At 49.5% G+C, this 27,625-nt stretch overlaps 3 protein-coding genes across 3 annotated transcripts; all 3 read left to right on the top strand.

The window, feature by feature from the left end:
- Positions 1–2,600: 2,600 nt before the first annotated feature.
- On the top strand, positions 2,601–5,047 carry LOC147414303 (macrophage migration inhibitory factor). Its single transcript, XM_086474341.1, has 3 exons — positions 2,601–2,708; positions 3,821–3,993; positions 4,851–5,047. Exons 1-3 carry the CDS (start codon positions 2,601–2,603, stop codon positions 4,915–4,917), a joined length of 348 nt encoding a protein of 115 aa, XP_086330467.1. The 3' UTR covers positions 4,918–5,047.
- Positions 5,048–5,928: 881 nt separating this feature from the next.
- Positions 5,929–16,991, top strand: DDX51 (DEAD-box helicase 51). Its single transcript, XM_086474291.1, has 16 exons — positions 5,929–5,951; positions 6,107–6,486; positions 6,878–7,122; positions 7,246–7,396; positions 8,900–9,045; positions 10,682–10,753; positions 10,941–11,047; positions 11,553–11,661; positions 12,206–12,351; positions 12,826–13,021; positions 13,662–13,777; positions 13,885–14,001; positions 14,920–15,021; positions 15,471–15,534; positions 15,749–15,883; positions 16,748–16,991. The coding sequence occupies exons 1-16, from the start codon at positions 5,929–5,931 to the stop codon at positions 16,772–16,774; spliced, it is 2,136 nt and encodes a 711-aa protein (XP_086330417.1). The 3' UTR covers positions 16,775–16,991.
- A 1,264-nt stretch (positions 16,992–18,255) lies between these two features.
- LOC104340974 (glutathione S-transferase theta-1) lies at positions 18,256–23,614 on the top strand. The gene is made up of 5 exons (XM_086474179.1): positions 18,256–18,367; positions 21,221–21,308; positions 21,977–22,127; positions 22,687–22,863; positions 23,408–23,614. The coding sequence occupies exons 1-5, from the start codon at positions 18,256–18,258 to the stop codon at positions 23,612–23,614; spliced, it is 735 nt and encodes a 244-aa protein (XP_086330305.1).
- Positions 23,615–27,625: the final 4,011 nt, after the last annotated feature.

The following is a 27,625-nucleotide window of genomic DNA, read 5'->3' as shown; positions in this document are numbered from 1 at the left end:
AATGAGGCAGAGGCACAGTAAGCCATTCCCAGAGGCCAAAGTAATGAATTACTTACAAAAGCAAGATTTCCATATAAATATTTATTATTCAAGCCCTGGGTCAAATAAGACCATTTGCTTCCAAAGTAAAATAGAACGACTGAGTACAGATCTATTTCCTGAATCTCTAAAATTAGGTGTATTGTGACTTTTTTTTTCTTCTAGAAGAACAAACCCACCTCACCCCTGTTCTGAGCTGTATTGTCAATATCCCATTTTGTCCCTATCACAGCTTTGCTTTGCAGACACACTCTTTAAATACAAGCCTGCACCTCAACCTGAGAAAATGCTTTGTTGAGATAACAAATGAAAGCTGCTTTGAGGAATGAAAGCAGCACAGCCAATGAAGTAACATGTGACTTAGCATCTAAGTATGGTAGATCTTATTAAATGGTTTTCATTCCACTTAATGCCTTGCAGAGCTGCTCAAGGAAGGAAGACATGGCATGAGGTAGGTAGTCTTTTGGCAGAATTGCATGTGGAGAATGGCTACGAAGCCCCTAAACACAGCAGGACTTTCCATGGGGAGGCAGCTCCCTTTTCCAGAAACCAGTCTGCCTTCTTCATAGAGCCACCTGCTCGAAGAACGCTGCCTCTGCCTGTTCTTGGAGCCACAGCACCAGCATTCTCTGATGTGCTCCTGGCTCCTCCTCCCTGGTGCAGCTCCTCCATGCTCAGGTTTTGACTGCGATGCAGCTGGGTATGTACAACCGCAACCCGTGAATGCCCCAGCCCTGCTGTTTGCAATCAGCCTACAGGAAAGGCTTCAACCTGCCCCACATACCTTCTGAAGCCTTTCTACGCTAGATGCCTTCAGAGTTATTCTCAGACCATCCAAATCCTGACATGTGTGTCCCTAAGGTACCTCATGCAACAAGTACAATTAAGACCACCTCTACTTTCTAACAATCCTTATACTCTATAATAGGGAGTGTAAAAGCCTTCTTTGCCTCTCTCTGGCACATCGTCAGAATGCTCCTTGGTATATTTCTGTAAAACATTTTACCTTTCATTTTTTTGCTCTTAGACACATTTATTCATTGTTCATACTGTAATTACAGGCAACTGTGTTTTAAAATGGGTGCTGTTCATCCAGAAAATGTATTATGAATGCATGAGCGTGGAACAATCATTTGAGGGAGGGGTGTGCACCAGACCATTAGTATTCGGTTAACTTCTAAAAATGCGTCTTGAGAAGCTATGAAAATGCACACACTGCTGCTTCCTTAGTCAATGATGCGAAGGACAATGAAATTGTGGATGTCTCTCCCTGTGGCAGCATGGCCAGGGTCGGCCACGTTGGGCCTGGCAGGCCACAGAGCAAGCTCTCCTGTGATGCCAGAATTCCCACCCCACCTTCATGCAACAACTCTGGGAGGCAGAAAAGTGGGAGGAATAAGTGTCACTACACAACGGCAGAGAGCTGACGATATTAGTTCTTAATAGCACTGTTAATCACTAAAAAAATAAATGCTCCAATCCTGCCAGTTCTCAGCCTGTGCCACTCCATAGTGTTCCCATGAAACACCATCTCTTACTGTTCTTCGTTCAGGGCTACGTGTGTTCCCATGTGTAACATGGATGTATGGTCAAGCTGCCTAGCAGCAGCAGTGCTGGGGCTTTGTTGGAAATTAACACATGCTGGATTCCCATGTGGAAAATGTGCGTGGAACAGCTCTGAGCCTGATCATCTTTGGTCTTCCCGTGAGTCATTTCAGCGACAGCAGTGCAAGAGGCAGGGTGGGGACTGTGCCCTCTGCAGCCTACGTGCATCCCATCACACAGCCCAGCATAAGGCTCATCTCTCAGGCTGCCTCTCACCTCCGAATAGACACGCACCATTTCATTGCTAAGTAAAGAAAGATCACTTCTGCCTTTTTCCAGCAGAAAAATACGGTATGCAAATGAGGATGCTGAGGAGTAATAGATCACTTTTAATTTGACTGAAAAGCGTTAGAGAATAATTACCATGCCGACAAGTCAGACGTTTCTGCTTACATCGTGTTAAAGTATGCACACAGTTAAAACAAAAAAACATACAAATATGCCTTTATTTTGCAAAAGCAAAAAACCCCTTGGAGCAGGGCTAGCATCCCTTTTTGCAACTGCCGAGCTAGGGCCTTTAGCCCGTTTTGGCCCCGATCCTGCAAAAGCCCGTGGGAGTGCTACAGCGGTAGCACCACATGCGCTGATACCGGGTTACGTACGAACTGCCCAGCGCGGCAGGACCCAGTTCCAGGGAGGAACCGACACTGTGCCCTCACAAGCTGCTCGGCGGCAGTAACAAAGCAAACGAATATCGGCAGAAAAGGGGGAGAGCTCTGGGCGGCAGCTGCCGCGGGAGAGAAGCCGTACGCCGCTGCAAGGGCAGCAGATTGCGGAGGCAGCCTCCCCCCGCTCCCTCCCCCTCCCCGCCGGGCGCGGCCCCTTTAAGGCCGGCGCGGCCCCGCGCACACTAAAAGCGCCGCTGCCGCCACCCCGCTCCACTCTGCCGCCGCCGCCGGCCTCGCTGCACCGCTCCGCTCCCGCCGTCGGCCCCGCCGCCCCCCACCAACGCCACCATGCCCATGTTCGCCATCCAGACCAACGTCTGCAAGGACGCCGTGCCCGACAGCCTGCTGGGCGACCTCACCCAGCAGCTGGCCAAGGCCACCGGCAAGCCCGCGCAGGTGAGGGCGGGCGGCGAGGCCGGTGCTGCCGCAGGCGGAGGGCCGCGGCTGGGCTGCGAGCGGGGCGAGCACCTGCGCGGCGCCCGGTGGAGGGGCGGCGGGACTGGCGCCCAGGGGAGGCCCCGGCGAGTTTGCGCCCGCTCTCCCGCCCACCCGGGACGGAGGGGCCGCGGCTGCCGAGGGAGCGTCAGCGGGCTCAACGTGACTGCGGGCCCCGCCGCTCTAGGGGAAAGGGCTTGTGCCCGTTCCCCCCGCCCCGGCAGCCCTCCACAGGGCCGAGGGAGAGGGGGCGCGGCGGCAGGCCTCCCGCCGCCTCCGGCGGCGCGGCTGCCCATCCCTAGGCCGTGCGGCTGCCGGCGGCCATCGGCCTGGCCGCCCGGAGCAGCAGCCTGACCTGACCTGCAGGAAATTCGGTGCTTCAGTAGTTGCGGCGCCAGAGATCTGTCTGCGCGGCTGCCCGGCAGCCGTGATTTCAGCCGCGGAGCTGTGCCAGCGGCACGCTGTGGGGAAAGGGCTGGTGTCTGCCAGGCCAGCGAGTCTTTGCCAAAGCGAAGTAACAGATACCGAGCTCTCCTCCGGCCGCCCCCCCCCACCCCCCCGAGCTGCTCTCGGTTACCGCGGGATGGGTTACGGGCCCTCTCTGGCCAGACCTCAGCAGCCTGAGAAGTCAAAGCACGATAAGGCTGAGCTGCAGAGAGGCTCTTACACAGGCCCGGTGGCTCAGCCAGTGATTTGGGGGTGTGAATCCTGGCATGCATATACAGTTTTAAGGCCTTTATCTCCCGCCACGTGCTCTGCGCCCCATGCAGCGGCAGCGCGGTGGCGGGCAGGAGCACCCGCCTCGCCTGGGGCTCTGCACAAACCCAGCCTTGGCTCATAAAGCTGAGGGCCAGGCTGAGGGCATCCCTGCAGCATGTGCTGCTATGCCACCCATGTGGGCTGTAGCGACGGAGCTGCCAGGGCTTCCCCAGAGCCTGGGAAGGGTGCAGAGGGCAGTGCTGGCCCTGGGCCACAACACAGCACACAACTGTGCTGCTTCAGGTTGGTACCCGAAGCACTTTTGCATCAGGCGAGGGAAGGTGAGATACGCTGTAACTGTTTTCTTTTTGCAGTACATCGCTGTGCACATCATACCTGATCAGATGATGTCCTTCGGGGGCTCCACTGATCCCTGCGCGCTCTGCAGCCTTTACAGCATCGGCAAAATAGGAGGGCAGCAGAACAAGAGTTACACCAAGCTCCTGTGTGATCTGATCTCCAAGCACTTGCATGTATCTGCAGACAGGTAAGGCTGGGACATGATTTTAACGTTATTTAGCTGGCTTTCTGAAGCTGCTTTGAAAAGTTTATTTAAAAATACAAAAAGCCAGGAATAAATCCACGTGTTTGAGAAGGTACCAAGTGATCATTTGCAGTGTTTTCATGTCCAGTTAAGAGCTGCTTTCTCTTGAGAGGCCTCTGTTAAATGTCTTCCTGCCCTCAGAGTAGGGAAAGATACCAGAGCTCTGAGAAGTCGTACAGTGTGTTGTGAGGTGTGATGTCTTGTCTTCTGGTGATGGGAGGCTGAAAGCACAGGATGCAGGATTAACAGGCTGGAGCTGAAAGACAGAGTAGAAACCAGCAGGCTGTGAATGGCTCCCTCGCACGCTGTGGAGCCTCGGGAGAGTGTCTGCGCACAGCAGTGAAGGATGGGAGGAACCTGCTGCTGCTGATGATGTGCTGGGGTTGGAAGGGAGAAGCACAGAGCTGGCCTCGAGGGCCTGCTTGGCTTTCGTAAGGCTGACTGTCTGTTTGAAACGTGTGAAGGACTGCAGCACTCAGAAACAAAAGGTTTTGATCTCCAGAAATTCTTGACAGGCTGCTAACAAAAAGCTGTCTGGTGTCCGGACAGTCCCTGCCTGAAGAAGAGTTTGTATTTTAAAACAAACAAAAAAAAAGTACAATGCCAAGGCCTCTGAGGAACATTGGCTGTTTGGAGGCTCTACGGGAGAAGTTACCTAGATTTCAGTAAAAATGAAGCTTGAGAATTTCTTCTGAGGAATGGGAAGCACTGTTCCCTGTCCTGTTGTCCTGTTTCACTCATTACTTGTATAAATGAGTTAATGAGGTCATTGTTTGTGTCTTCCTGTGCTTCTTCTGCAGGGTGTACATCAACTACTTTGACATGAACGCTGCCAATGTGGGCTGGAATGGCTCCACCTTTGCGTAGAGCTCTCCCGTCTGTCTGAAGAGGCTGCTCCTGGACCTACCCTCCTCCTGCCCCTTAGCAGAGACCACCGCACAAATGGCCTTGTGTTGCATTTTGTGCACTCTTCACAGATTGATGGCTCCTTGCTAGTGTGTTTAAATATTGCTGCTTCAACATTCCTCTGTTTTCTCTGTGTAGAAAACAAATAAAAGATTTAGAAGTAAGCTGTCTGGTGTTGGCTTTGGGCAACTGGCAACACATCCGTTTCACTCTGATTGCTAAAGCAAACAAAAGGAACACTTTGGGTTTGGTTCCATTTCTCAGATTTGGTATTTCACAGTACAGTTAGACTGAGTGCCTGAGAGCACTCCAGAGTGATTTTTACCTTGCTGAGCTCCAGAGGCTTTAGGTGCCTTCAGGGCTTCTTGTTGCTCCTAGGTTTTTGTGGGCTTTTTTTGGCTGTGTCCTCTATTGCCACAGTGGAAGCAGTCCTTAAGCCAGCCCTGCGTCTGCTTCTTCAGGGAAGCTTCCCTCTAACAACGTGCCAGTCCTGTGGGGCCAAGCAAGCATGGAAGGAGTGTTTTCGCTCACTGAGTCGAACTGCTGTGCGTTGCTTATGCTAGCTCCCTTGGGGCAGGCAGGGGTGTCAGTGCTGCGGGAGCTGCGCAGAGGCCTGTGGTGCTGCGATAAGCCTCTGGGCTGGCTGCCGGCCTGTCCCCGCAGTGATGCTGCGCTCTCCTGGGCCGCGGGGTCGGGTTCCCTCCATGCGGGGCTTGGGGGGGGGGGGGCACAGCTGCGGTACCCCTCTCCCCTCAGCCGTCCTTCCCGCCTCAGCGCCTCCCCGCTCCCCTCAGCCGCCCTTCCCGCCTCCGCCGCCCTCCCCTCAGGCCGCACGCGGCACCGCCCCTCCCCAGCCGGCAGGCGGCGCGCGCCCGCCCCCGCGCCTTCTGGAGGCTTCCGCCGCGGCCTCGCGCCACGCGGGCTTCGCTGACGTCATCTCCGTGCGCCCCGGCGGCGCGGCGCGGCCCGGCCATGGCGCTCTTCTGCATCAACAGGTACCCTCTGCCCCGGGCTCTGCCGGGCCCCGGCCCCGGGAGCTGCGCCCCGGCGTCCCCCCGCGGCGCGGAGTCGAACGGGGGGTGCCTGGCCGGCCGGGCCTGCGGCGGGCGGGCGCCTTGTGCCTGAGGAGGTTTTGTCCGGGCTGTTGCAGGTACGGCGGGGAGGAGGAGGAGGAGGAGGAGGAGGGGGCGGCGGCGGCGGCTGAGGCGGAGGAGCGGGCTCGGGTCCTGCTGGAGCGGCTGCGCCAGCAGGCGAAGGCCCGGCAGCTGAAGAAGCAGCGGGAGGCGCAGCCCGCGGGAGGGGAAGGCGAGCTGTCCGGGGGTGAGCCCGGGGAAGGAGAGAGAAAGAGGAAGGGGGAGAGCGAAGAGCGGTCCTGTGCGCAAGGACAGAAGAAGCTAAAGAAGAAACAGCAGCCCCGCAGCTCTCCCGAAGAAAGGGCGGATGCTGAGGAGGCAGCAGATGGCAGCACTCCATCGAAGAAGAAAGGAAATAAAAGAAAATCGAAAGTGCCTCAGGAGAGGACCGAAGCAGGTGACGATAAACTGAGGTCGTTTTGGTCCACAGTTCTCAACAGAGAAATAGACACAAGCTGCCCTTCGAGTAATTTGCCGAATTTACCTGATCGTAAATTTTGTTTTTCTCTGCTTAATATGTTCCCAAAGTAATTCCTTTTCTAGGGGAAAGCCCCATATTGCAACCTTTGAGGATCAGTTTAGTGTAAGGGAAGGAGAGAAGCATGTCATCTCAGTCTTCAGTTGCATTCATACCAGCAAATAAATGTTTGGCTCTTGCACTTGGATTTAGGAAGAAAGAGGAGCTTGCAAGTTGTTGCTTAAGTCCGTCGTCATGAAATGTCCCCTGCATCCCTTTTCTGTAGCACATTCTGACCTGTAGCTTTGTATTCCTGTTACCAAAATTCCAGATTCTGAAGAAGACATCAAACAACAGGAAAACAGCAGCAACCTTAGAAGTAAGTCTTCTAAAAGGAAGAAGAGGGATGAGGAAACAGAGGGAGCTGAAACAAGGAAGAAAGAGAACAGCAAAAGAGCTGAAGGAAATCAGAGCACAAAGGAGGAGCTGTCCTTAGCAGCCTCGGAGGAAGAGGCAGATCCTCCAGCCTCCAGTTTGGTGGTTCTTGGAGACTACGAAAGAAAGCCAGTGCAGAAGGTAATGAGCTTGACTGAATTTTGATGATGGTCAGGAAGGAACATGCATCTTACCAGCTTATTTTACTTATGGTATTGTCTGTCTGATGGCAGAAACGCTTTGTTCTCCTTTTCCCCACCTCAGGTTCAGCCCTTCTTACCACAGTGGCTTGCTCAACCCAAAGTAGTGCAAAAACGTATCAAAGATAATCTAGTTCCAATCAGAGATGTCCCAGGAATTCATCCACGGCTGTTGAAGAAGCTGCAAATGAATGGGATAGAGTCCTTTTTTCCAGGTACCTTGATAGTGCTTGTGTTTCTAAACTGACTTATGTAGTTCCTGCAGTCTATTGCTGTGTATTTGATGTAGTCATAAATATATATATAATATAGAACAAAAGAAAGTTCAATGCATTGAAGTGATCATACCAGTTTTAACCCTTCATTTTCAAAGCTTTACCTAGGCTGAGTAGTTGAAATGGGTTATCTAGTCATAATTGTAGCTCCACAAATTGTGATGGCTTGAAGTAATAGCTCACAGCTGCCAAAAAAGGGAGGTCTTGTGTCCTCCCATTTTCCCCCCTTATGCCAGCCTTGTGCTTTAGTTCCTTACCTTCAACTGTCTCTGCTGCTAATCACACCTCTCTGGGAACCCGTTCAACTCATTAAAGCAGCAGAAAACCATTCAAGCAAAAAAAAAGCTGTTGGGTTTCCATTATTTTACCAGTTTTGCAAACAAGTACAATAAGTACCAGCTTCTAGATAAATAGAAAGCACGACCGTAAGCAGGGATAAGGAGGGGAGGCGATGGGAGAGGAGGGAAGAAGGTAGGATCTCTGACCTTCAGTTACTTGGTCCAGCTGAGCCTGGAGGCTTAGACTCTATCAGAGACTTGTCAAGGTTACACTGGAAAGCCAGCACGTCTCGTCTCTTTCTTGAGTATGCTGTTACATAATGTTTTAATGGGAATGCTCTGGCTTATTTTGTCCTGGGAGATCTTAACAGGTTGCTATCAGCAACCTGTTGTGTGTTCTCATAAATCAAGTCCAGCTTATGGCACGTGGTAGTAGATGAATCAAGCAGTGTCGTGCTCTGTCTGGTGGAGATGGTGTCCACTCAACTCATAGGTCATATGTGTCACTGAGTATGGTCTTGTCACGGAGCTAGATCTGGCTGATCTGAGCTTCACAGATAAACCAAAGTTGGCCAGTTTGTGGCATGTCACGGCGCAGGGAAAGGAGAGGGTTCGTGCATGACAGCCAAAGCTGTTGTCTGTACAGGACTGTTCGCTTCAGTCCTTGTATTCTCTCCTGCAGTGAGCTTGAATGACTCCAAAGCCTACAGGAGTTGTGCATTTTGCTCCTTGGCAGGTAAGGCTGCGTTGCAGTGTTGCATATTCTGTGTTTATGTAAGAGCAGTTTGTACTTCAAAGAAAGGATGCTTACAGACAAGTATTTGTAGGTTTTAAATCTGCCCAGTGCCATCCTAACATGAGAACAAGAAGACACATATGAGTTGAAAACAATATTTAAACACAGTAACACCCTACGAGCTGAGCACTACAAATAGCTGAATCCTTGGAGAGGGAAATGGTTCTATTCAGTGTGAAGCTCCCGTGAGTGAACAAGAGCCAGGAGACATCTCTGTTAACAACTGGTTTTGATTTCTTCCTCTCTTACGTCTATAGCAACAACAGCACAGATGTGGAAACAGATTCATCGTAGATAACTGCTTTTCTGGATACACTGGTTTTAGTCCAGTTAACTCCGTAGTTAACGTTCCTTCCCGTTTTTGTTCAGTTCAGGCAGAGGTGATTCCCGCTATTCTGCAGAGCGCGTCCCATGGGTATTTGATGGGGCAGGGAGGATACCGCCCCAAAGACATCTGCGTCTCGGCACCTACTGGCAGTGGTAAAACCCTGTCTTTTGTCATACCCATAGTACAGGTGAGTTAACCCCCAGGGAAATATCTGTAGGGAAAATGCTGGGAGTTGCTTTTGTTCAAGCAAAAGTAGGTCAGAAAGCCAAGGAATTTGTGGATGCAAAGCAGCAGATTTTTAGCTCGGAGCTGTGTGAGCCCCCTCATCTCAGCATCCCACTCCTTTTCTCAGACAACAGGCATAGCATGGAGTTGGGAGGGTGGAGGGGAGCAACATGGAAACATAAAACTCCATAAGGATGTGTCAAGCCCGCCTCTTATCACTGGTTTAGACACAAGAACCCCATTCTCTCCCCACTTGTCACAGAGGAGTGATTTCAATCCCTTGTCGTGGAATCCTGATTTCGGATCCTGCTGACTAGGCCGGTTTGTGGCAGAGATGCGATTTAGGGCTCTGCTCGCTGCGGAATGCATGGAATGCACCTCGTTCAGAATAGGAAAGCAGCAATATGTTTTAGTGAGAGAGAATTTACAGAATTTGATGGAATATAACAAAGTTTAACAGACATGTCAAGGTTCAATTTGATGGCAAGGTTCACCTTGCTGTAATTACTGTATGGAAGAAGTATACAAGGGAGAATTGAATTACACTCAAGTTAGGCTGATTTAGAGAGACTGGAGATGAAGAGGGTAAGGGAGACCTTCCTGCTGAGTCATGAAGTTCAGAATGGACCGCCTTGCTTTCTAAAGTCCTCGAGAGGAGTCTCGGTATGGCTGAATCCAGACATAGCCTCACACTTTCAGCAGTTTATGTCTAAGGGTAGGGGTGCAGGGAATAAGGGGATCCTACACAACAGTAATTGAGGATTTGTTAATATTGTTATGGTAAGTCACAGGATTAAATTGTATGATTTTTAACAACGTTTAACTATTAGTCAGTTATCAGGGTGATTTAACAAAATTTACTGTAAACATAGCAACTTGGTTAAAGATTGGAGAATGGCAAGATTCACACAAGATATATGGTAAAGTTTCCTAAATCAGATTGTACACACAAATACACACAGAGATAGAAATGGAGCTTAAATGATGTACACAAATGTACATATACACACAAATACAAAGGTTAAATCACACACACAGACACAAGACTTTTCTCTGACCGTGCTTGCTGTAGATCGTAGTGAGTTGCTCACTTTTCTCCAGCACTTGCCAGTGGACAATTGTTGGTACCTCCAGACAATTACCCAGAGAAGTGTCCCAGCTCCAGGGGAGATACCAGGCCACAGCCTGCTGCAATCCTGGGGAGCTCAAAAGATCTCCCTTAGGATCAGTACATGTAGGGTTGCAAGATGATTTACTTTGGTCAGTACTTTTCCGTTGTGGCCGTTGTTCTTCTCGGGCAATCTTGGCTCCCTTCAGAATGGCCTGCGATCCAGGCAGGAGGAGTTTCAGGTGCAGTTAGTGAGACCCTTATCATCCTAACCCACTGTACTGTACCTGAGATGAGAAGGTACCAGGTTATCTGAGCTCACTGCTCCGGTATGCAAGATCAGAAGGTACCAGATTGTCCCAGCTCACTGCACTTGTAATCAAACCAAGAACACCGTGTTGACTGGGGCTGACGTTGCAAGGCGGCCGGGGGGTGGTCTGCACCACCACGCCCCTGCTTTCAGGGTCTCATTTGGCCTTCGTTTCGGCAGGTTCTGCTGGACCGAGTAGTTTGCCAAGTACGAGCTCTGGTTGTTCTGCCCACCAAAGAACTGGCGCAACAGGTATGTGGCCCTTCACCTTCTCTCTGAGGGGCACTGGGCCGAGGGAAAGGCTGGTGCAGTCCGTACTTTGCTTGGCCATTCTGTGAAGCAGGTTGAAGACCTGTCAGTGGGTTTGATGTTGTTAGTGTAATGGAAAGTGTTACCTTAACTGGTTTCGTTGTGGCTAACAAAGCCCATCTCTTTGCAGGTGAGTAAAGTGTTCAACATTTACACTGATGGGACAGGGCTGAAGGTCGTTTTGGTTACTGGCCAGAAATCTTTTGCAAAGGAGCAGGAGATGCTTATCCAGAAAAAGTAGGTTAAAAGGTCTTTTGATAAGGTTTATAGAGATTGTAAACTATTTAATCTCAGTAAGCAGAGGTCAAAATGCAGGCTATTGCATCACACCATCGTGCAATAATGATTTTGGATAGTGGGTTTATATGCTAAACAATGGTTCTTCTGTCTTTGTCAAAGTGCCTGCTACTTTTTTATGATTGTTATGTTTTACTAGATTTTGGGGGCTTGTCACCAGCTGAGTAAATGCAAACATTTACCTTATACCCACAGGTACAAATGATTATTACGAGATTTTGCTGCAACTAAGCTTTTTTGAAGAGCAAGAATGGCATTTTTTTGTTTAAAATGAGGGTTTAGTGTCCAGCAGTGCCTTTGCATGCTTTCCAAAGTGCATATCTGAATTTGACTGTTTCTCAGTTAAGTGAATAGTAGAAAAATCTTAAGCTCTGCTGCCCAAGGATCTCTGTTACGTGCTTTATGGTGTAGGAGAAACTTACTGATGGGCTGTCTGTTCTTTCAGAGTCACAGGCTACTGCAGCCTGGCAGATATTGTTGTGGCTACACCAGGGCGGCTCACAGATCACATTAGCCAGACCCCGGGGTTCAACCTGACACAGCTTCGCTTTCTGGTGAGTCAGCTCCCCAGGTCTCCCATCTTAGTGCAAGTCCATCACAGCTGTAATTCCCGACTTGTTCTTGCACGGTACATAAATAAATAAGCTCTATTGGAACTGTTGTATGGGCCTGGTCTGCACTCCAGCTTGGTGAGGCAGCAGTCTCAAGATGAGACCTACCCACCTCCCCCTCCCTCTTAGCCTCTTGCAAACACAAACTCGGAGTAAAGCCTTATTGGTCAAGGTCGGGGTAAATTATTAGACTGTAGTGGCTTGCACCACGTGGGAGTCTGTGCACAGACACAGTTGCAATCTTACTTAGGGTATGGAGATTTCTATCTCTTATTCAGAGGCGTGGATTGGATTTATGGGCAGATGAACATGTATGTAGTTTGAATGTCAGGCTGGCTACCGAGACACTGAAATAAAAGCAAAATTCAGTTTTGGGGTAGAAACTTCTGCGTTCGTTTGATAATGATAATATTACAAAAGGAAAATAAAAGCTGCCTAATGCTAGGCAGTATTTAATGAGTAGTGGGTTTTGTCCTTGTGAATTCAGGTCGTAGATGAAGCTGACCGTATGATCGATGACATGCACCAGAACTGTCTGAACCAAATTGTGAAAGCTGCATTCCAAGTAGAAAATGACTCCGGCTCCAACACACTTTTTCAGAGGACCAAACCAGGGCCTGTAACAGCAGCCGGGTGAGTTGCAGAATGCACCTCTTTAAACTGGTAGCACGGACACCAGCATGAAGATGTCACTGCCCTGCTTCACAGTACTCTCTCACAGGCACTCCCAAAGCTTGCTTACTCTGAGAAATGTCTGCCAAAGTAAGGCAGCCGCTTCCAAGCTTTGAAAAGCAAGGCAGTGAACAGCTGATACTAGAGGATGTCTTTTAGACTGAAGCCCAAGTATTGTTTTCTCCAAGCTTTCCTTAACTAGACTAAAAGCATCAAAAGAACGCACAAAAGTTGCAAGTCTGTGGCTGATTTGCACGGTAACTATAGTAATGCCCTCTGGCAAGCTGAGTGGAAAAGAACCTACAGGAAAGGCCCAGGGCAGGAAAAGAGCATCGAAAGTTAATTGCTTCCCTCATATCATCGCCTGAAGGCACTTGTGGAGGAACTCCTTTGCCCCACGCTCAAAGATCAGTTTCTGTGTGCTATTTATTTCAGCTCCTGCTGTCCTCAGATACCCTTACAGAAACTGCTGTTTTCAGCCACGCTGACCCAGGACCCAGAGAAACTGCAGCAGCTGGACTTATTCCAGCCTCGCCTCTTCACGTCTGTCTATTCTGAGAAAAAAACCCTCGGAGAAGGGACAGAAACTGAACAAGATGCTAAGAAATACATCCTCCCTGAGGGGCTATCGGTATGACCTTAATTCTCTTGAATAAGTTAGACTTGAAGATTTGTTTAACTCTGGAGTATCTGGTTATGATTTTACCCTATGAACAAATACGTCTTCCCTGCGGTTCCTCACGTTACAGAGGTGCTGGGCGAAGGTGGCTTTGGGAGTATTTATGACCCAGAGAGCTCTACCTTTGCACGTTTGTTTTCTCATTACTTTGTGTTCATTTGGTTAAGACTGGATTATTTCTTTTTAATTAAACTCCCTTCATGCAGAATGAAGTTTACCAGCAATGAGGAGTGGAGATACGAAGTAATAGTAATGTAGCAGCACTTATTAACTGTCCGTATGTATAACATGCATTTCAGGGCGTGTAGATACAGGTCACCTCTGACAAGGCAGTGCATGTTGTCACTTGCCAAGGAAAAGTGAGAACATTAGAACAACACAGATCTCCTCTCTCCACCTTATGTTGTATCCTTCCAGCCTGTGTCTGTGACTCACTCTGAAGGGGGTGGCGTTGTGGGGTCTGGTTTTGGTGCTATAGTCAGTTGTAAAACATCCAAGCCCGTGTAGGTCGTGGACAGGTAGTGGGTACCAGAGAAGATAGCCTTGGCAAGAAGTGATTTTTCTCTCTGAACTTCTTCCCTGTCGACTGCAGCAATGTTACGTGCCTTGTGACCTGAATTCCAAGCCTTTGCTCCTCTTGCATTTCATGCTGACAATGAAATTTAGCCGCGTGTTGTGCTTTACCAACTCCAGGGAAGCTTCTCACAGGTGAATATATTAACGAGATCACTGTAGTGGGTATCTGCCAAATAATGTGAGATTCAAATTATGCATTCAAATAATGAAGTGACTGTTTCTATCCCATTTACCTATAGATTGTTCCTGCTGGTTCAAGCCTTTGGTGGAGTCACTGTGGCTGAATTTTCTTCTCGGTTACCTCCAAATGAGAGACAGAGAACCATGAAGGAATTTGAACAAGGAAAGATACAACTGTGAGCATCTTAAACGAGTTTCCTGCATGTCTTCCAACGTAGGCTATTGCCAGTGTGAAAAGCTAGGTAGAACCAAGAACACAGTTAAATGGGGTCCTCTGTGAAACAGAGTGTGCGGGAGCCAGCTTGCAGAATGGGCGTGAGACTTGGCCTTGTGACTTGTTTACCCTGCCTGTAACTTGGCCTGTTCTAATTTAGCTGTAATCTAAATTCCTGTGTGTTATAACAAGCAGTAACTGTAACTGCTTGTTCATACAGTTGCCCAAAACATATACAGTTCTGAGAGAAAAAAAAAAAAAAAAAGTTTAGTGTGTGTGCTTGACATCTGGTGCTTACTGGAAGAAAATGCATGTTGGTATTAGTGTTAGTGCTTCCTACCAAAGAAGTCCCTGATTAGGCTGGCATACAGATTTACTTCTCTCCATGTGTTTGATTTGCTTTGTGATTTCGGTAGCTATATGGGGTTGCATCTGTTGAATGTCTCTGAGAAGAAGGTAAATATTTATTTTCTTTTTATCCAGACTCAGTGTTTAAATTCCTCTTTGACTACTGGAATTTTGCACCTTGCTGTCTGCAGTCAGTACCTTTATGGGGTGTTCAGGTAGCTTACAGCTTTGTACCCTCCAGTGCGGTGGGAGCTGTCTGGCTTAGCGTCGCATGCTTGGACAGCCTGGAAACACCCAGTAGCTTCTCATGCACAGCAGTAGGTGACAAGCCTGTAGTGATTCTTGGAGGTCTGCAGGCAGCTAATAATGCCAGTGACAATAAGGAGTGACTTACAGTGCTGCTGTCGTGCTCAGAGGTCAGAGGCTGGCTGCCCCCTTCGAACAGAGATTAGCAAGAGTTGTGCTGTGTTCACTTGTTTGTGTAGCGTGAGAAACGTTACCTGAAAATGACTATACATACATTTAAAACCAGGTTAATCAGCACAGATGCCACTGCACGAGGGATTGACATTAAAGGAGTGAATTACGTGATAAACTATGATGCGCCGCAGTTCATCAGGACATATATTCACCGGTAAGAAAACCGGGGACGAAAGGAAGATGCCTGAGCTTGGTTTGCTTTGAAATATGTAGCAAAGGTGACATGCCCTTAAAAGGGTTTTTAGCTTTGGATTTTTTTTACTTTAATAGGTAAATAGCTTTCTAATCAAAATTAAGCCCATAGCATCACCAGAGTAATGCAGTACTGAAACAGAGAACTAGCACCCTATTTGGAAACACTGTCCTGGACAGCATCGAGTACTGGGTTTCTCAATCTTCAGAAAACTGCAGCAGCTCAGCAGCTGTGAACAAGCCCTGGTAATGCTCATCCTTTGTAACATATGGCTAGTCCTGCTGTGCTAACCTAAAAAACCTCTGAATCAGACTTTATTAAACCTGGAGAATTTCAGAATCAGACTCTTGGAGCTGATAATGGCAGTGACTGTGGCTAAACTGACTTGACGCTGCTTTTTCCGTTTTCAGAGTTGGAAGAACGGCTCGTGCAGGAGAAGTGGGCATCGCTTTCAGCTTGGTCCTTAGAATTCAGGTATGTTGTTAGTGTGGGATTCATTTGGTAGGGAGGCATGCAGGGGCGTAAGGAAGGTGCAGTTCATACCACTTCCCACCTTCTCCAGTCAGCTGAGCTTTGTGCTTGGAAACTTTGGCTATTTCCTGACTAGGCAGCACGTTCCAAAATGTGCTCCCTTCCTAGCTGGTAGGTGGCGGGGTGTCTCATCTCCTGTGTCTGCTTTGGTACGCAGGAACGCAGGTTTCTGCGGATGTTGAAGGATGCCGGCATCCAAGACATAAAGAAGCACCCAGTGAAGGGCAACTCGTTGAAGCCCTTGGTGCAGCAATACGAGGAAGCTCTGTGTAAGCTTGAGAAGACAGTGAAGGTAATTGAAACAGAAGGAAAAAAAAAATCAAACTACAACTTGCACAGTTTATTGCAGCTCCTGACTAGCACAAGTATTAGTGTCCAGGATCCTTTCCTTTAACTGAGACACTTCCATTTCAGTGTGAAGGCAGCATTTGTGGGTGCATCATTGTGAAATACTCAGAAATGGTGGGATGGGGAGAAAGAGGTTTTCTGTAAAACGAAAGGTAGGCAGCATCCCTGGAGGTACTTAAGACATGTAGACATGGCACTTAAGGACCCGGTTTAGTGGTGGACTTGGCGGTGTTGGGTTTACAGGTGGACTCAATGATCTTAAGGGTCTTTTCCAACCTAAATGATTCTGCGATTCTATTCTATGATTTGTGGTGTTTACTTTTCTATTTTGCCTTTACCTCTGGAGCTTGGATTTTGGCAACTACCCAGAGGAAGGCAAACAAAATGCAGAGATTAAACCTTTTATCATTACAGAGTTTTGAGACTGATTGACAGCTATTCTGACTAGAAGTTGTGTATTCCAAGCCAGGAAAGCATTTTCTGCAGGCCCTCCATTTATACAGCAGTGGGAAAGGTTGAGAGCTTTCAGACAAGAGCGGGGTAGCATTTGACTTGCCAGATGGGTAGACTAGGGATCCATAACAGACTTTGTGCTGTATGATCTGGGCAAGTGTTCTCCTCTCCACTTTGAGGACTCCTCATAAACATCTGTCCTTTAAAAATTATGATTTTGAGTTGTAGACTAGGAATGTTTGAGAACTAGGGCAGAAAGGATTCTTGAATTGTCCTATTGCTCCCTGAAGTCCATTCTGTGCGACTCTGAGACAGAGGGATCTTCAGTCACCTTCTCAACTTTAATTTTGAACAGAACGAGCGAGCACAGAAACGAGCCTGAACGAATGGAAGCAGAGACGGTTGTGTTTTGTGGCACTGAAGCTGCTGAGCAGGATGGGTCATGGACTGCTACCCAGCATGGTAACAATGAGACATGGCCCCTGAATGGACCTGAATGTTGGCTGCTCAGCCTTGTCATGTCTGAAGTCAGCTCTTACAGGCCTCGTCCCCCTTTCAAGGACACTGCAAACAAAGATCAGTTTCTTGCTTAAAAAAAAAAAAAAGGGATACAGTTGTCTGGAAGAGGACTTTGCATCGTATCCTACTGGCCTGTGTAAAACTACCACCAGTGAAGAGCCACTACACAGCCCTTGACCATGGGCGGATGGAAGTGCTGTGCCCTTCTTGCCTTTGACTGGGCCAGCTGCTGGTCTGTCTTGGTGCACAAGCAGCTCTGTCTGCAAATGCTACAGTGCCTATAGCAGAAGTGTGTTTGGAGAGCTGCTCTAGGCTGAGGTGACTGCAACTTTTAAATAAATACTATATATATTTTTAAAACAGCGTCTAATAAAGATTTCTGGGTACAGGGATGGGGAGATAGTTTTGAAGGAATTTTTCATGTCGTTTTCTTGCCTATGTTGTTTCCTTCCACCATTCAGTACTAGTAACAGCAGGTATTATTGGGTTAGTGTTAATGCAGACCAAAACGATGTCTCATATGAGTATACTGCAGTCAGCTAGTATCGCTGCAAGCCATAAATCTGTGTTTGACACATGCCACTGGTATTTTTAGCTGCCCCTGACGGAAGCCTTAGAGCTACCATGTAGCTGCAGCCTGTGACTACCCTCCAAGACCTTTAGCAGGAAGCTCCTCCACTCTGGCTTATTATTTTGTAGCACAAAATAAATGTACACCAGCATTAGCAATACGTTACCGGAGCAAAATTAAGGGCTGGGAATCTCTGAGGGAGAGGTGTCAGGAGGGGTGGTTGCATCTTTTAAAAGACAGGAGCAACGTGGGGTTTTACAGCCGTGAAGCAGCATGTGTTTTTCTACTGTGTGGCTACTTTCTCAAGCCGGTTTTGGTGTCAGTGTAGCAGAAACGGAAAGTCCTGTTATGCAAGAGCTGGGAGCTCCTATGAGCAAAGCAAAGATCTACCTCGGGTGCACCTACATCCCGGCAGCCTGGCTCGCCTCCTTACCGTTGAGCAGCGCAGGGCGGTTACTACGACAAGCCCGAGTTCAAATACGAGGTGGCAGAGCCCGGTTGGAACTTTGCCCTGAAAAACCACCACCCGCCTCTCCTCTGGAGCTCTGCCCGCCCCTGGCCTCCGGGGCCCGAGCCCTGTGGTCATCCCCCCCGGCTGCAGACCCGCTGCCGGGTGGAAGCCGGAGCCCCGGGACCTCCCCGGCCCGGGGCGGTGGCTCCGGCGGGGGCTGCTGCGCTCCGCCCCCCGCGGGAGGGCCCGGCGCTGCCCCGCCCGGCCCGGGGAGCGCGGGGCTGGCGGGCCGGGACCGGGACAGGGCGGCAGCGGTGGCAGGATGGGGCTGGAGCTGTACCTGGACCTGCTCTCGCAGCCCTGCCGCTCCATCTACATCTTCGCCCGGAGCAACAACATCCCCTTCGAGTTCAAGCACGTGGAGCTGATGAAGGGTGAGCGGGGCCGGGGGTCGCCGCGGGGGCTTGTGGTGGGGCTGGGGGGGCTCCTCGCCCGCCGCGGCGTTCCCCAGCCCCTGGGCCGGCGGGGGGCTCCGCTGCCGCCCCCCCCCCCCCCCCTCCCCGCCCCGCGGTGCGCAGAGCCGCGCCGGGACCGCGGGGTGCGGGCGGAGCGCTCGGTGCCAGCCCGGCGCCCCGCAGGGCCGGGTGACTCGGTCAGCCCCGTCGGGGCGGGATGCTGCAGGAGGGTGGGGTGGTCCTGCAGCTGCAGCGGGCTCCTGAGGCCAAGACGCAAGCGGGACCTAATTTGCTAAAGAAATGCTAATCTGTAAGCGGCAGCCTCGCTGCCTGCGCTCCTCTGCAACGAGTGCGGCTCTGCGAAGGTGCGTGATCCCTCTGCAGCCGGCCCTACCCCGGCAGAAAATGGGTCTCTGACAAAAGGACTGCTTTTCTGAGAAGAAACGCTCAGGATGTGCTAGGTCTGAGTCCGTTCCCCAGTTAGATGAGAAACAAAAAGCAACAGAGGTGGGACAGGCACGTATGGGCGAGGACGGCGGAGGTGTGCGGTTCTTGTTCTCTAATTCAACTTCCTTAGAAAACTTTGTGCTCCGGTAAGCAGCAGCAGTTGCTGCAGAGCAGCTTTTCTCCTCCTCTTAGCAGGGCTTAACAGCCCCTTGGGAAGGGTCCTCATGCCCAGAGCTTGCTGATGTCTCCCGTGGGCAGGCGGGGCAGCCCGGCCAGCCCCCGCTTTGGGTGTGCCATCGGGCCAAGCTGTTTGTGGACGGGTTGTTTTGAGAGGGTTGAGGACAGGCTTGCAAAGACAGTGAAGGCAGTGGAGCAAGACAGCGCAGCCACCAGGGATCTGAATGCTGAGAAGACGGGAAGGTGGTTTACTTTGTGGTGAAACCAACTGAAATGGTAGGAGCCTGCCCAAGAGGTATTGTGTATTTTCACCAAAGGATCCTCAAAGATCTGTATCTTTTTTCTTTGTAACTAAAGCTGGTAAAAGCTATCCTTCAGTTTTTCCAGAGCTCTGCTGGATTCGAAATTAAAGTAATGTATTGGGCATTAAAAAGCAATGCTTAAAAACAATGAAAGATGAGAAGGCTCCTGGGGCTGAAATTGATAAAAGAACAAAAGAGGCTCCAGCTTGTGACAAAGAAACCTCAGGCGTGTTGTGGTTTAGTCTCTGGGTGTTCCCGTGCGTACCTTTGCTGTGCATTGATTGCCCTTACTGTGGCTTTCCTCCTATCTGTCTCCTAACAAAAAATTTTGCTGCTATTTGTAGCCTGGGGCTACATCTAGTGTCCTTCCCCTTCTTTCCCAATGACTGGGTGTTGTGAGGCGCTGGTGCAAAGGAAGGGAGACTGGCAGGCAAGCAAGGAGAGCATCAAGGAGAATGGAACAACTGAAATACAGTTTCCTTCCTGAGAGGAAGGGAAAGTGAATTAAATGATAGTTTCCCGGTGATCTGTGGCATCAGCATTTGGTTTTGGTCAGTGGATTTAAGATGGGAAGTTTGGCTTATGGGAATTCTAGAGGTGCGTCCCATTCCTGCAGTGTGTGCACCTCCCACGCACACCCTGGGAAAGCACTCCTGGTACGTGCAGCTGGGTTAGCTCAGGTGTGGGCACACCAGCCCCCGAATGAGCACTTGCTCCGGGATGCCGTGCAGGCGGCCTTGCTGCACTAGTACCCATCACTGCACAGGAACATATATTCAGATTTGAGCTGGTGGATTAAATGTGTCCCCCCAGAAAAGCTCGTGGACCCCTGGTAGGGTAGGTCTCAAGGAAATGGGTAGAAAGAGTGAGAACAGATAGAAATTAGGCAACACTCCAGGGACATCTGAGCACCTGGAATCTCCACACCACGTGTAGGAAATCCCAGTGTCTTTTTGAAAGGGAGTGGGGGAGGCAGGCTGTGAGCCAAGTGACATGGGAATAGTCACAAATCAGGTTTGCCAAGTACTGGGAAAACTAAAACCATTTCCAGAGCATCTCCTCTGGCACAGAGACTCTCAGATGACTCACGTAGCAGGACATGGTGTGGGCTTAGACATTAGAGAAGCCTGAATACAGAGGTACACACCTGTGCCTGAAACCAGGGGCTGGAGAAGGCTGGCACAAACGAGTGACATAAAACAGGGCTTCTGGGACTTGGTTCAAATGTTATGGAGCGTGCTGAGACCTCAGATGAACAGAGCATCTTCTGCCAGGTTCATTCTGCCTACCTTTTGGGGGGGACCTACAAGATAGCTTAAAAGCAAATTCAAATCTGTATTTGCTCTGATAAAAGATATGCAAAACCCACAAAGAGAGACGACTGATAGACCTGTAATAAAGTACCCATGGCTTTATGTGGAATCATAGAAATTTATTTTAATTTGAGGACTAAAAAGAGAGTTGAATATAAATTACATTCTTTTCCAGAAAAAAAAAAAAAAAAAAATGTCAGCTTTCTCACTGTCCTTGTGGTTCCTGTTTCTGATATCGAGATCCTTGGTGTTCACTCTGGGTTTGTACATGACAGGTACCTCCAGGCACAAACCTAGAGCTCACAGAGCCTTGAGTTGACAAGTGCCGTTGGTATGAAAGGACTGCTAATCATTCTGACCTTTGTCGGGAGGTGGTTCTGGTATGCAGGCAATAAGCAAGTAAGCTGACATCATAGGGCAACCCCCCTGTTCATGCTATGGCACTTTTTGATTGCTTGTAAAGTTAAACAAGACTGTATTTGAACAATCAAAACCAGGAACTTGAGGCCAGATGGTCCCCACAGACTCCCCAGGTGTTTGCAGACAGGTCCTGAGCATCACTGCCAAGTAAAACTTCTCATGTCCCTCCTCAGGGCAGCACAGGACGGAGGAGTTCCGGAAGGTGAACCTCCTGATGAAGGTGCCTGCGCTAAGGGATGGCTCTTTCACCTTAGCAGAGAGGTGAGGCTCCAATAAGCTCAACCCCTGCTGCAGTACTGTCTGTCCTAATGCTTGGATTCTACCAGTGCGCTGTTCGGTCTCTAGTGGGACTCCAGCCAGGTAGTTGTTTACCTCCTTCCTATCTGTTCCACTTGTACATAACACAAACCTGCATTTCAAGAGAAGCTTTCTCATGTAAGCAACTCGAACAGCATTGATCGTGGAAAAATCTGTGAGCTGCTGCTCGGAGCTAGCTTGCACGTAGGCAGTGTTTCTGAGCTTAACACCTGTCTGTGTCCTCCTGCTCTCTGCCTTCAGCTGGAGGCTGTAGGTCAATGCAGTAAATCTGACATAAGGCACCTGCTGCTGGATGTCCAGGCGATACAAAGCTCTGATTTGGGATAAACTCATTCTGTGGCTCACATTTGCTCAAAAATGTTGATGGGTAACTGTACCAGCAGGCCATGTCTGTCTCGCTGGGCTGATATATCAGATAATTGCTGTCCACAAGCAGCTGCTCAGGCCAGCATGAACTCTCGCTGGTAATTGTGTGTCCCGCACTTCTGCCTGACTCCGATCAGGTGTGTACAGCTGCTGGTCCAGCAGTGCAGAATTTAGGGGAAGAAGAAAGGATGAGATGCTTTACTCTCAGATGACCAGCTCACCAGTCTGCCTTGCTCTCTGGGCAGCATTGCAATCCTCCTGTACCTGACGCGGAAATTCAAGACTCCTGATCACTGGTACCCATCTGACCTGCAGAAAAGGGCTAGGGTTGATGAGTACCTGTCATGGCAGCACGTCAACATTCGTGGGAAGGGGAGCAAGCTATTCTTAACCAAGGTAAGACCGTTATAGACCACAAATAAAGTGCTAAGAGCTGTGAGTGCAATGACCTCCTGCGTGCAGGGCCTTTCTAATCAATTGTATAAGCCAGGTGACAGATAGGAACAAAACTAGATCTGGAATTGACCTGGCTGCTCGGCCGAGCCTAACTGAAGTGGCCCTTCAGGCTGCAGCCACAGCTCTGTGCATGCACTGAGATCCAGAGCGAATTCGTCCTGAGGGAGCAGCTAACACCAGACACAGCTCACTGCCTTCTGCCCAGCTTCATGGAAAGAATGAACCTCCCATTGGAAAACAAAACGCAGTTGCTTGCCGATGATGCAGCCTTCCCTTGAGAGTAGACTCTTGTGGTTGAAATTTCAGACTTTCTAGGGAGGAGACAAGGACAGGCAGGAATTAATGACTGACATTAACGTTAATTTGCCAGAGGAGGTTAGCAGAACCATTTGTTCTCATGCATGGCTGATGAGGGATCCTCAGAAGGCGGCAGTGGGAGGTTGTGGACTAAGTTTGAAGGGAAATAGGTAAAAAGCAACTTGTTTCTTCTTCCTGCCAGGTGCTGCTGCCTCTCCTCACAGGCCAGCCACTTCCTCCAGAGAAACTGGAAGGTGTTACTGAAGAGCTGAATGTTGTCCTGAAGCAGTTTGAGGAGAAGTTCCTGCAGGACAAGCCCTTCATCGCAGGCAGCGAGATCTCTCTGGCAGACCTTGTAGCACTGGTGGAGCTCATGCAGGTGAACATCAACCCAACACTGTTGGATATGCAGGCTGGGTTGTGGGCAGGCCAGGCCAAGGTGTGGCTGCAGCACCACCCCTCTTTAATGGCAGATCTTTCTCCCTGTAGTTAACTGCTTAGCGGAGTTAAATCTTGTTCCTTTTTGACTTTGACTGTAACTGAGTTTGCCAGGGAACACCTACTTTGAGACAGTTCTCTCTATAGTAGTATGGACAAAATTCCTCAGAAAAAAAAGATAAATTACAAACTAGGCAGAGAAAGTACAGATATTTGGGAGAGATATCTTGGTGTGCATGGACCTCTGATTTCTGCATTAGACAGTTTTTGGGTTAGGCAGCAGCGCTCTTTCACTGCACGTCCCAGGGGACAGCAGCTGCCAAGGATGACAACACTTGCTTCCCACTAGCTAAGAACCAGAGACGAGCTCCACCTAATGTGACAAGACTCTGCTGCCTAGAGCCAAAAGCATATCTGTTCTGGTCCCATCCCTGGTAAACACGTTGTTTGACTCACTCCCGGGTTTTCTTGCTCTCTCTCTGCAGCCTGTAGGCGCTGGCTACGACCTCTTTGAGGAGAGGCCGAAGTTGGCAGAGTGGCGCAGGCGCGTGGAAGAAGCGGTGGGGAAGCAGCTCTTCCAGGAAGCTCACGAAGGGATCTTGAATGCCAAGAACTTGACTGCTGATAAGATTGCGCCCGAACTGCTGGAGCATTTCAAGCACCAGCTCCTAAAGCAGGCCAGCCAGAATTAGGGGGTTGTACTCTAAGTAAAACAGTTTATGTTGTGCAGGCTTATTGTGTATTTCAACATTTCTTCTAAAAATCATACAGAAACACCATTCCACAAAGTGCACTTCAGTCACAGCCTTTCTGCAACGTAGAAGGGAAGAAAACTACATCTTAGACTGCAATGAGGTGCTTTCCCCTCTTGTCCACTACAGGCATGTGAGCTGTAGCCCTATAGGCTTTTCTTTCATGCTCCAGCACCACTGGATCTGCTTGAGGACAGAGGCAATTCTGTCCACGTGGGAACTGGTACCAGTTAGAACTGCCTTCTCCATCCTTGTTCTGAGTTTTCCAGGTCACAGCACTATAGAAGGGGCAAAGGTTTCCTAAGGGTAATAGCAGAGCGAGTCTGGCTGAAACAAGGAAAAATAATTGAAAATGGCTTTCATTTTGCAACACAGTCAGTTGGACGATTTTTGCTCTTTAGTAGAGAGACAGGTCAGGACCCAGCCCTTGGTGGGGACCCTGCCAGGGCTCTCCTGGAGCACCTGGCCACTAGAGGCTGCTGCGTCACCTGTGAGAGCAAAGGGACACAGCGCCTCAGAGCAGGGGGCTGTGCAGTTGCCCAAGCGAGGCCTCCGGCTCCTGGGAAGGACCAGGTTAGTCCTGTGAGTTACCATCCCCAACCACAGACTCAGGCCATGCTTTACAGAGACCAGCCCGCACGGCTGAGAAAAGCTGCTTGTCCAGGTGAAGCTGCTGCCAACCCCAGCGGCGCTCGGTCCTTTCCCCCCGCTCCGTGGAAGCCGTTTGAGCCAGGCTCTCGCCACTGCCGAGTGCTGCCCTGGCTGGGCCGGCGCTGGTGGCAGAGGGAGCGGTGCTGGGCGGCCCGGGGCGAGCAGAGTGCACGGTGTGGGAGCTGAGTAACGCCTCAGATACAGTTAATGTTCCACTGCTCTTCTGTCAGTCAGATTCTCCAGTAAAGTTAATGGTTCCACTTGTCACGTGTTGTAGCTCTGTTTGGATTTGTAATTGGGGTTTGGAAAGAAGCGGCCACTGAGTCATCCTCCACACCTGTGCTTCACCCTTCACAGCCTCTCACCTGTGTCCCTTTGTGCCCCTCCTGTCCCTCTGACCTTCCATTTCCAGGTACAAGCCATGAGGAGGATTCCAGTTTGCAGAACTGTGTTTTCCCCTCCTTGTTAACCTCTGGTTGTATCTGGAAGTCCGTTTGTCCCTGCTGGCTGGTTACACCATCCACAGAGATGGCTGCACAGTACGCTGGGGGTGAGATGTCAGTGATATTAATGCAAGATAAGTTATTACAGTGCTCAGAAAAGGTGAAAGTGGCTGCTCAGACCAGGCTCACATATCCTTTCAGCTGGACCTGTTGGTTTTGGGGAATGAGCCAGCTGTCTCTTCTGTGTTTGTTTCCTGAGTAAACCTGCCCTTTAGTTCAAAAGGGCACCACGAACCACAGCTTGCAACACGCGTCCCTGCAGGCTGAGCTAAAGCAGCCAAGCAGGCCGGTCCCCTTTACGTTCCGTTCTTCCAACCTGCAGGAAATCCTAAATGTCAGCGGTGAAAAAGCAGATTTGCCCCAAAACTTTCGGTTTCAGTGCTGACACAGGTGGGGATATTTGTCTTCTTACTTCTTTTTTTATGGGTAAGTTTGTTGGGCAGAGCCTAATGCACTCCAGTCGGCCAAGTCAGTGACAGCAGCTTGCTTCTCGCCCTGAGAGTGCTTGCAGGGTTGGCGCATGAGCAGCAGCCCCTGTAGGCGCTGCAATGCTGCTCTGCTGCAGCAGCTTGCTGCAGTGCTAAGCTCAAAGAAAAGGGCCTGTTTACATTGTACGCTAACCACTTCCTTTCCTCTAAAAGAGGAATAAAAGAGGGCCTTCTTTACTACCTCACCATAGCTGCCCAACCTTGCTGCAGTCTCTCCTGTTAGCACGTTTGTATTTTGCCTGACTTTCAAATTCCTGAGCCCCAACTCTTCCCTTTCTTGTAGAGAGCAGGCTTCCTACCAGCACAATAAATGCCTCGCACAGCTTCTGTTCAAGTAGAAGCAGAGCAGAGAAACAATCAAAACCAAGAGCCTAATCTACAGTGCTAATCTTGACAAACCTCAAACTGGGCTTGGTAGCAGAGCCTTTCTTGATACACATCTCCCTGCAGAATCTCGAGATAGGGCTGCTGTGCATGCAAACCCATTGCATAAGCCAAAGCAAATAAAGTGTCTTTTTTTTTTTTTCTTATTTACGATACTTGCAGCACAAGAGCTCCATGCAAGAGAGTCTTGAGCCAATTTTCTGCTTGTTTGAACAAGGCACAAGTTCCTTGAACGTCACCTGTTGCGTGCTCTTGCAAGGACAGCTGCCTTCAAAAACAAGTTGGAACTACGTTCAGAGCTCGTTGTCTGCTGCCCCTCCACTGTCAGTGTCAGAAAGGATAAATACACAGATCGGCTACTGCCTCGATCCAGCACGGTCGTGGTGACAGGAGGAGTTTTAAAATTCTTTTCCTGATGCTCTTCTCTGTCTGCTCTAAGCCCCTCGGAACTGTAGGCTCACTCTCCCGATGCAGCCGTGCGCAGTGACCAGTGCCATTTGGGGCCCTTCTGTGCATGCAGCACAAAGCACCTCCCACAGTAACTCCTTGGATGGCGACAGAGCTGTACAACAGATGAATCTGCCTTGCTTGTTTGTGTCGTGGAGATGAGGCATCTCGTCCTCGTACTTTGCCTTTTGCTGTCCCTCCACCTCCCCCATTTGGTTCATTTGTGTCATTTGATCTTGGCTGGTTCCAGCTCCGACATCGAAAGCCCCAAGTAGCTGCCTGCCAAAACCCAACAGGTTGTGCAAGGCTTTTGCCTACCTCAGTGCAAGGTCTGGTCAGTGTCCACTCCGCTTTCACCTGAATATGGAGAGGGGTTACATCTCAGTGACAGTTTAATGTGCTGTTCTGATTCAATTTCCTCAATTCTTGCCAGGGCTATCTGGAAATAGGTGAGAGCCTGTGATTTTTAGAATAAAATGAAGCTGGGATATACAAAAAGGGGAGGAATGTTTAAAAACCAGATACATATCCTGAGACCTTTTCTAAATTATTAAGAAATAAACTGCAAAACTTATTGCATTTTTTAGTATGTTGTTCCTGTTTCCAAAAAGCTGATAGAGAAAGTACAGCAGGAAAAATGGCCTTTGAGGTGATGGAGCCAAATGAAAATAGAGTGCTAGAAGCACTAGCCTAGAGCCAGGAATAATGCAACCAAATGCCACATAACACCACCAGGTAAAAATATATTTTTACTTGTGTGGGCTGTGCAGTGCAGTCAGCAAACTGAAAAAAACTTAAGGAAGGAACGTTTCCAGGAGGCACATGAAAAGATCTTTGAAGTCCAGGTAGGACTAATGGATCAATTGAACCCTAAATCAAGGAGCAAAGCAAATCCACGCTGCTCATCTTGCTACCCACTGCTGAGATCAACAAACTCTTCTCAGTGATATGTCAGAGTAGGGATAGGCAACCATTTCGAAGACTTCTCGGACTGTTACCTGTGTGGAGCCACATTCACACTCCTTTTCCCCACTCCCATAACATTTAAGATTTCTTTGTGCTGAAGGAGTCTGATGTGAACTCAAGCACCTGCCACAATACGAGCCTTCATCGGAGCGTGTTGCTGCTGTGTGCCGGTGCTCTAGAGGGTAAACTGTGCTGCAGGGGAACTGTACACCCCCCCTCTCCCTGTTGTGGCCAAGAAACTGAAAAAACTCCTGTCCTGCAGTTCTACATCTCAACGATGACTCTGAAAATAGTTGTGTGGTGCAGCAGAATCAATACATCATGTGGAGACACAGCTTGTTCACCAGACGCTGGCAGGCTGAACAGTGTAACAGTAAGCCCCGTTCCTAAGCAGTTCTCAGAGCCGAAGTCTTGGCAAAGTGGTATAAAGGGAAACACCTGAAAGTGTTCCAGTTTGTAATATCTCCAGTTAATGAGCTCCCGGCTCAGTATCCGAGCTTTTTCACCACCCT

This window comes from Leptosomus discolor, chromosome 16, assembly GCF_034619465.1.
Source record: "Leptosomus discolor isolate bLepDis1 chromosome 16, bLepDis1.hap2, whole genome shotgun sequence".
Classification (NCBI taxonomy): domain Eukaryota; kingdom Metazoa; phylum Chordata; class Aves; order Leptosomiformes; family Leptosomidae; genus Leptosomus; species Leptosomus discolor.
Note: the sequence above shows the minus strand (reverse complement) of the source record. Positions and strands in the feature narration are given on the sequence as shown.